This window comes from Homarus americanus, unplaced genomic scaffold (assembly GCF_018991925.1).
Source record: "Homarus americanus isolate GMGI-L3 unplaced genomic scaffold, GMGI_Hamer_2.0 scaffold16430, whole genome shotgun sequence".
In the NCBI taxonomy this organism is placed as follows: domain Eukaryota; kingdom Metazoa; phylum Arthropoda; class Malacostraca; order Decapoda; family Nephropidae; genus Homarus; species Homarus americanus.
In genome coordinates, this window is record NW_024729259.1 from 5,558,867 (window position 1) to 5,568,107 (window position 9,241).

The following is a 9,241-nucleotide window of genomic DNA, read 5'->3' on the forward strand; positions in this document are numbered from 1 at the left end:
TTTTTATTTTTTAACTTATCTGAATTATTATTATTATTATTACAGAAGAATTAAATTTTCGCCCCTCAGGCCCCAATTTGGGTCAGTGGCCTATGCCCGGGTGGGCTGATCCCCTAAAAAAACAACAAAGCCGTGGGAAATTAAGGTTTGTTTACATCCGGCAGTTCGGCTGCTCTCTCTCTCTCTCTCTCTGCTTGTCTATACAGAGTACAACATTTAACCCTTCAATTTATATGAGCAGTAAATAAGTGTTGCTTTCATATTCTTATGTAGAGTAATAACGATATGTTTTCACATGTGCACACTTACATACGCGACCTCTTTTTTCTTTACCATTATCGTTAGCTACTTCTATTGTTCCATTTATTAATATTAAATAACATTACTTAAAACAACCATATTAATTTTACTACAGCTACAACCAGGGTCTTATTTTCTTCAGTTTTATATGTAGAACCAGTTAGTCACTGGTTTTGTACCAAAACAATGCTGTCTTCTCCTCGTGTGTTTTAATCCACGTATTATTAAAAATTGTATTGTTCATTTTGCACACAAACATTAATTCAATAAAAAAAATTCAGAAACATTAATTAAAATTATATGAGCAGTAAATAAGTGTTGCTTTCATATTCTTATGTAGAGTAATAACGATATGTTTTCACATGTGCACACTTACATACGCGACCTCTTTTTTCTTTACCATTATCGTTAGCTACTTCTATTGTTCCATTTATTAATATTAAATAACATTACTTAAAACAACCATATTAATTTTACTACAGCTACAACCAGGGTCTTATTTTCTTCAGTTTTATATGTAGAACCAGTTAGTCACTGGTTTTGTAATCAACGAAAACAATGCTGTCTCATTTCCTCGTGTGTTTTAATATTCCACATATTATTAATGAATTGTATTGCTCATTTTGCACACATAAACATTAATTCAATCAAAAAGACATTCAGTTATAAACAATACTGAATCTTTTGTACATAAGAGAAATGACGATGTTTACACGATTGTGCACGTCGTCTGAACGTTGGTGGGCTATTCAAACCCGTCGAAATTCGAGTTTCCGCCGTCCAAATTTCTAAATGTGTTTTTTTTTTGTGTTCAAATAGAAAACGTTGAATTAAAAACTCGCGAAATTTGAGAAGCTACTGTACGACATTTAACCCTTCAATATGTCTTCAAAGAGACCATGAAGCAGAGAAAGTGGTGCTAGTGCTTCCAAGCCAAGTCACTATCTATCCAGGAAAAGGGTGAATTTCCATGGTCCGGCACCGGTCAGGTCCCGAGGTTGCCGGACTAGAGAGGTGCTACCTGTACAACATAAATAACAATATACAGTACTGAACTGTATGTCATTAGCAGTTTTGTTACCCAACAAAATAAAATATAAGACACATATTAATGTACCTTTATAGCTCTTCTGGTATCCCATATGAGGACATGTTGACAAGCAGGAACAGCAACATACTTGGCAGTCTGACTAAACCTGGTCACAAACCGAACACATCTGCTAGAACCAACCAATCCAAACACCGAGCCAGGCACATATCGTAGGTACTGAGTTGTTAAACCCATGATGATAAAAAATGTTTCACCTTGAAGTTTAGTCTACCTGAAAAAATTTTAACACAAAATTATATAAAATCACAGAGTATATATTCATAAAGGATTAAAACAGGATACAAATGAAATAAATCTGAACATCAGTCATTCAAAAACTTCAAAACTCCATAAAAAAATTTGAGTGGTGGCATTTTTAACAATGGTATTTTACATTATGTGGTACACTAACACTAGTTCGTTGAGCCACTGAGTGAAGGCCTTGTTGTGATTCGAACGAATCTGACCTTAATTTCTGGTGCGAGCCGTCCTAACCTAATCTAACCTAACACAACAACCCACTGAGTGAAGGCCTTGTTGTGATTCGAACGAATCTGACCTTAATTTCTGGTGCGAGCCGTCCTAACCTAATCTAACCTAACCAAAACCTGGTTACTATCCAAAATTAACTAGATAATTTTACCATGCTTTTTATGGTAAATTTGCTTAAGTGAACCAAACTCTGTTAGAAAGTAAAAAATATGTTTTTCTAGTGTATTTATTTGTGTTTACATTGGTTAGGACTTTCATTTCCGTTGTAAATGTGCCAATTTTTTTTTTTATTTTTTTGGGGGGCATTTTCCGACAAAAAATATGGCTAAGCGAACACAAATACAAAAAAAAAAACACTAGAAAAACATAAACCTAACCTGACCTGACCTAACTGACTCTCACCATATGATGGAATAACCTATTTCTTACCTTAGATAGGTCACTATCCTCTAACTACCATCCAATCAGTCTAACACCAATTGTAGGCAAATTACTGGAAGCAATCATTTCAAACTCTATTTGAAATCATATGGAGAAGCACAAGTTGATCAATGATTCCCAGCATGACTTCACAAGCGGGCATTCATGTCTAACTAATCTATTAACATTCTTTTCATCAGTTTTCGAATCAGTGGACGAGGGGCACAATTATGATGTGGTATATCTCGACTTTAGCAAAGCCTTCGACAGAGTCCCCCACAAAAGACTAATAAGAAAGGTAGAGGCTCGTGGCATTAACGGTGATATTCTAAAATGGATTAGGGCGTGGTTACAGGACAGGAAACAGTGAGTGAGCATGAACGGCACTAAATCCCATTGGAGCAACGTCACTAGTGGAGTTCCCCAAGGCTCAGTACTTGGACCATTATTATTTAATATATACATAAACAACAAAGATATCGGCATAGACAGCAACATAAGTAAATTTGCTGATGACACTAAAATAGGACGTGTAATTAAATCTGACGAGAACTCCGCAAAACTACAGAAAGATCTAAACAAATTTTTCGAATGGTCTGAAAATTGGCAGATGAAGTTCAATGTGGACAAATGTAAAGTACTCAGTATAGGAGATGTAAACAGGGAAACCAGATACCAGATGAACAACAATGTTATTGAGAAATCCGACTGCGAGAGAGATTTAGGAGTAATGATAAGAAGGAATCTCAGGCCAAGTAAACAATGTGTTTTTGCTCAAAACTAGGCTAATAAAGTACTTGGGTTCAAACAAAGGAGTGTTAGTTGCAAGACTAGCGAAGTCATCTTAAGACTATACAGTATCTTGCGCTTGTGAGACCTCACTTGGATTACGCAGTTCAATTCTGGTCACCGTATTACAGAATGGATATAGAATCTTTGTAAAGAATTCAGAGGAGAATGACAAGACTAATCCCAGGCATTAGGAACCTTGAGTATAGAGACAGGTTAAAGCGTCTTAATTTGCACTCCCAGGAGCAGACGCGTAACAATGGTTTTAAATTAGACAAATTTAGATTTCAGCGTGAAATAGGTAAACACTGGTTTGGAAACAGAGTAGTGGATGAATGGAACAAGTTACCAAATATCATCATTAACTCGAATATGCTGGATAGCTTCAAACATAGGTTGGATGCTTATATGAGCAATAGGGGTTGGGTGTAAACGGGACTGCCCAGTATGGTCCAATAGGCCCGCTGCAGTTTCCTCCATTCTTATGTTCTTATTGTCCTGGTTCTCGTTCGTCGTTGGATTCTGAGATTAGTACAGGTTGCAGACGCTGATTCTCGCTTAACGGGGGTATAGAGACCCAAAATAAAAATCGAATTTGATTGGAACAAAAATATCGTGTGATGATTTATGAAGGAGACACGCAGTGTGAGAGGTGAGGTAGGTGATAATGGAGGGAGACTAATGGAAGAAAATAGATAAAATTTTGGATAAGCTATCTTATAATTTGATGTCTTATTCGATTATGATAAAAGATTAAGGGTAGGAATGTTGTGTGCGGAAATGCAATAATACCATTTTTATTTGAAAAGCAAAGTAACACCTCGGGCATCGGCCCCTAGAAGTTTATTGTTTTATTATTATTCCTATGGCGTATGGTATAAGGTCTCACCTGTCGTCGGATAACGTAGCACAGATTTAGTTAAAATGTATACATATGTATATATTTTTTCTCTCTAATGTATCCATTTCACAGGCACAGTTCGGCTTGTTACCAAATGCCAACAGACAGGTGAGGTGATCAGCTCCCCCCGGGTCACAGGTCCACGTGCTGGTGTTTACAGTCCTCAGTCACCTTAGTTACGGCTCACACAAGACATACTTCAAAGAGTCACATATACAGATATATTGTATAGACACATACATTGTTTTTTATATCTAAATATTATGTATATTTCCTTATTTCTAAGTAAAATGTTTTATCAATTTTTAAATTTTGAAGAAGGATTCAACTCGTAAATATTATGAGCATGATAGGTTTGGGCCGCGGGTCAGAGGAATAACCTGAAGGCTCCCAAGTAGAAGAGTAAAAGAAGTTAAAGAGTTAACATGCCCAAAAATCCCATATATGAGATATCAATATTATGTAAGTTAGTCACCAGACGTCCATTTTAACGAAGAGTCAAAAGATAGCTACGCGGTACTTCTAAGATGTATTCTCCAATAGAAATATAAGGATATGACTAGACTTTATCCTAATACAGCTTTTCCTACGGTATCTGCCAGGTTATATTGTTCTTATAAAGTTATAATTGTATACCAGATTATGTAATTTGTTCCTTTTTTCTACTACGTTACCCCATGACTATATTCACCTTCATTGGCGTTCATCTTTACTAGCGTTCATTTTTACAGGCGTTATCACTGATGGTTCATCGTTACTGGCTTTCATTTTCTTTGACGTTCATTGTTACCGGCGTTCATTTCCACTGGTGTTCATCTTTTGGCAATGATCTCCACTGGTGTTCGCACTCTTCACAACCGTTCACTCCTGGAGCCAGATTGGAAGACTATTATTATTATTATGATCACTTTGCTAGGAAGTGGGCAGTGAGAGTGTTGTTTGTTGTACCAGGCGAACAGGTAGAGTCAGTCTTTCTATAATGAGGCCAGGGGTGTTGTAGACTGCAGAATCGACTTGATGTATCCACCAAGATCAAGACGGTAATATATTAAACATAAAACCGCCAGTACCTCTCAACTGACCGCCCTGCAACACGTGACGTTGTGGGGTACGGGTTATTTGGTTCACACTCAGGATGGGATGGAGAAAGGAAACTCACAATGTGCTCTCTGTATACATGTTGTATTGGATGTACAATGCAGCTTGGTGCTGGGAAGGCAGCATGGTTACAAGTGTTGAGTAGAGAGAGCTGGTTGGTGAGGATGCTCAGAGGAGGACCAGCTTGTGGGTCGCCATGCTCGCCGGCGGGAGCGAGGGCCGCCAGGTAGGAGCGGAGGAGGTGGTGATACTTGATGCGGCTGTAGGTAGAAAGAGAGGTAGGTCACCACGAGGTCAGGTCTTATGTAGCGGAGGTAGGCGTGGCTTAATAGTTGACCTCCGTCATGTAAGGCGGCGCTGGTTGACCTAGACCACGAGGCATACACTGGGGAATTCGCGGGGTCGGCTACTCAGCGACAAACAGCGTTTGTAGGGGAGGAATCCACTACAATACTCCCCCTTCCCTCCAGGCGGTGTAGGAGACTTCTTGTCTGCAGGGTTGCATGGCACATGTGAGGCAGAACGGGCGGTGCATGCCACATGCGAGACATAACGGCGAGGGCGTGGATGAGCCGGCCGCTAGGGGAGACAACTGTCTAGACACACGAGATCTGTGGGAGAAGAGAGGGAGAAAAAGGGTGTGTAGGGGCAATGAATGCTGTGCTTCTGTAGCTGCAGGGGCAGCGTCCTCATGGTCACTGGCTGGAATGACTGGGTCAGGGGCGACGTCAAGAGGAGGGTCTATGATAGGAGCAGGTTCTACAACAGCAGCAGGGTCCACGACGGCAGCAGGGTGCAGGGCAGTAGCAGGGAGTGCCTGAGGGAAAAAAAATCGGTGTGTGGGGGCGATGAATGTTATGCTTCCTTCTTGGCAGGTACACAATCCTCAGATGCGCCTGCTGGGGTCGGTAGGACGTGGTGCTTGGGGCAGGAAGAGGAGCTAGTGTCTGCTTAGAGAAGCAGTGCTGCTCTAGGGTGCCTAACCTGCGGTGTAGAGACAGTAGCTGTAGAGCCGATGAGAGCTGCCTCTGTGTGGATAAGCCAGTCTTCCATGTTGCTTGAAGACTGGGAGAGTGATCGGTTTCTCCTCCATCCTGTGTGAGTGCGAATCTCCGGGGGTCACCATTTGTGGGGTTATGGGTAGTTTGGGTTCACTCTCAGGATGGGATGGAGAAAGGAAACTCACAATGTGCTCTCTGTATACATGTTGTATTGGATGTACTATGCAGCTTGGTGCTGGGAAGTGGCAGCGTGATTACAAGTGTGATGTACAGAGCTGGTTGGTGAGGATGCTCAGAGGAGGACAGCTTGTGGGTCGCCATGCTCGCCGGTGGGATCGAGGGCCGCCAGGCAGGAGCCGAGGTGGTGGTGTTGCTTGCTGGTTGGTGTAGGTAGAAAGAGAGGTAGGTCACCACGAGGTCAGGCTCTTATATAGCAGAGGTAGGCGTGGCTTAATAGTTGACCTCCGTCCTGTAAGGCGGCGCTGGTTGACCTAGACCACGAGGCATACACTGGGGAATTCGCGGGGTCGGCTACTCGGCTACAAACAGTGTTTGTAGGGGAGGAATCAACCACAACGTAAGTGTACTCGTAAACCGGTTGTTTCATTGTGTACGTGAGGAATATTAATTGAGCAACTTCTGATGATATGCAGCTTATATTGTGTTACTATTATGATGATGTGCTCATTTGTGTGCTAATACAGGTACTGTATTAAGAAAATGTATTCATATCTGATGTCACTGAACCATTAGTTCCCTCTTGTAAGTCGATTATTTGTATTTGACAGGTTTGACCGAAATAAATTGCATTGAGTTGATGTGGCAGGTTAATCTCCTTACTGGGCAATTATAATTACTGTTTATAGCAGCGGTTCCCAACCTTAGGTCGCGACCCAAAATCAGGGTCGCAGGGCGTCCTCAGTAGGGTCGCAAGGGGCCTTCAGACAATTAAAAAAATATAGTAATTATCATAAATCCAAAAAATTTTTTGCTTAACATTCAAGCTATACAATATATTATATGCCTAAGGGTCATGACACCGTATTGTTGGGAAATTTAGGGCCACAGCCAAAAAAGGTTGGGAACCACTGGACTTTATAGGTTAATGACATAAAAGCCTAGAGTAAAAGTTTCAACAATATATTTACTACAATGATAATAGCCCCTTTTATACAACTCCCTAGTTCTTTGAACCCTTCTTCCTCATTCTGTTTTACTTTCTCAATTTGTACAGTACAGTATATCAATCTCTTGGTGTTCCTTTCTTTATTCATTCTATTATGTTTTCTCTATCTAATTACCTCTCAGTACTCCTTCCCCTCTCCCTCTTACGTTCATTCTATTTTACCGTCTATCAATTTCTCTTGGTCTTCAAATCTTTTTTTCTATTCTCTCTCTTTTTCCCTATTCCTTCATTCATTCTTCTCACTAAACCCAAATTTATATTACCACCATCCTCTTCTCCCCACCATAGCATCAATTTACCCTAATCATCCCCTCTGTAAGTCCCCCTAAATATCACCTCCCTCACTAGCAAAAGTGAAGGGAGAGCAGCAGGGTGAGTGTGGTGTGGTTGGCCAGTAAACTTACTAGTGTAAGCGACACTCCAGTCATGGGGCGAGATACTCTTTGTAGTGCTCATTAAAAAGAAAAGAAGGGCAAGAGAGTGATACTTGCCAGAGTTAAGAAATTAAAAAAAGGGAGGAACAAAGGAGATTAAATGAGAAGTAAAATGAATGGCAAGTAAATGCACAAGAGAAGAAATATTGGTAGAAAGGTTGACACAGTTTTAAAAAGAGATCAAGATGTTCAGGAGGCTAAATGCAGTAGGGTGTGGAAACCTTTAGCACAAATACTGTAGATTTATGTATGTAAGTGCCTACTGTATATAAAAAAGAAGCACATACTAGATCTTGTTATTATTTCATTTATTTGTACGATTCATAAAACCTTGTAAAATTTCAATATTATTTCCAAGTTCACTAAGTTAAATTACTCATTCAAATCTTTTTAGTGTATATTTCCTAAAATGCAGGTACCATTCATCCCACTGTTTGAACACATGCACACTTAGGCAGTTTCAGAAGAAACCTACACTACAGTATTGTATAAAGTACCTTTTCAGACCACATGAGCCACGTGTTATTTCTTTCCATACAAGGCAGGTATGGACACAACAGCAATGTAGTAATATCCTTATGCCATCAATCAATTCTACACATGCTTGCTATTTTAGCCTTATAATCATTTTACCCATGTCCTTGGTATACAGTCAGTCCATTGTCCTTTGAAAATAGTTTTACTGCCCATTTACAGACTTTCTAAAAATAAAACAATAAGGCAAGATAAAACTACAGTACTGTACAGGTAAACCTCGATAAACGATGTCTCGTTCAGCAACATTCCGCTTTAACGATGGTCATGAATGAAGAAAATCTTGCCATGATAAAAAAATTTGTTTTACGATATCCACTGAATATCCATCGATATGCATTGGTTGGAAAGTTTTTTTTCTCTAGTGCAAACTATGGGTTGTATATACTCATTAATCGCTGTCTTGCAAGAATTCCAGCAATGCAAATTATATTTTTCTATGTCAAGTCAGTGACATTTTATAAGGAAACAATATTTAACCCTATGCACCATCACAGGTAATGCATCTCTGGCTGCACTTGTCAGCTGCAGTAATATCTACCTGCACACCACCACCACGGCCAACCTGCGCACTATTTCTGTGCTTGGTACTTTGTCAATCGCATCTCCTCGCCATCGCGTAGCTCCACGATTATCATTAAGCATCGTTGGCTGTATATACAATGTACTTATTGTTTTTCTTTCTAATATTGAGGGGACAGCACTAACATTTAGATTGAACTGTGTTGTGGTGACTGTGAAGTGATATATTTTTTTTTTTTTGTGACTTAAGTGTTTTGCCTCTGTTGTTGTGAAATTGATGTGAGCAGTGTCGGCCGCTATCATTGGTTTTACATCATTAGCGTTTGTTGTTTTTGTGAAAAATGGTTTTGCTCTGTTTTTGTGACTAAGAAGTGAGCAGTGTAACTTTGAAAATGTCTGGGAAGGCCCAAGGCATCCATGACAACCGCATCTCTGAGGTGAAGCCTGACAATTGTGAAGCGGCAGGAGACTCCC

General features: G+C 40.0%; 1 protein-coding gene across 2 annotated transcripts in view; it reads right to left on the reverse strand.

The window, feature by feature from the left end:
- Positions 1 to 4,173, reverse strand: part of LOC121866460 (WD repeat-containing protein 3-like) — a 32,361-nt gene extending 28,188 nt beyond the window's left edge. The window contains exons 1-2 of one of the 2 annotated variants that reach the window (XM_042366166.1): positions 4,084 to 4,173; positions 1,418 to 1,622 (exon numbers count right to left, since the gene is read on the reverse strand). In XM_042366166.1, the coding sequence (XP_042222100.1) occupies positions 1,418 to 1,585 (168 nt within the window). In that variant the 5' untranslated portion in view covers positions 1,586 to 1,622; positions 4,084 to 4,173. Of the gene's footprint in view, positions 1 to 1,417; positions 1,623 to 3,980 lie in introns of both variants that reach the window. The other variant, XM_042366165.1, reaches the window with a different exon arrangement.
- Between the last annotated feature and the right edge of the window lie 5,068 nt (positions 4,174 to 9,241).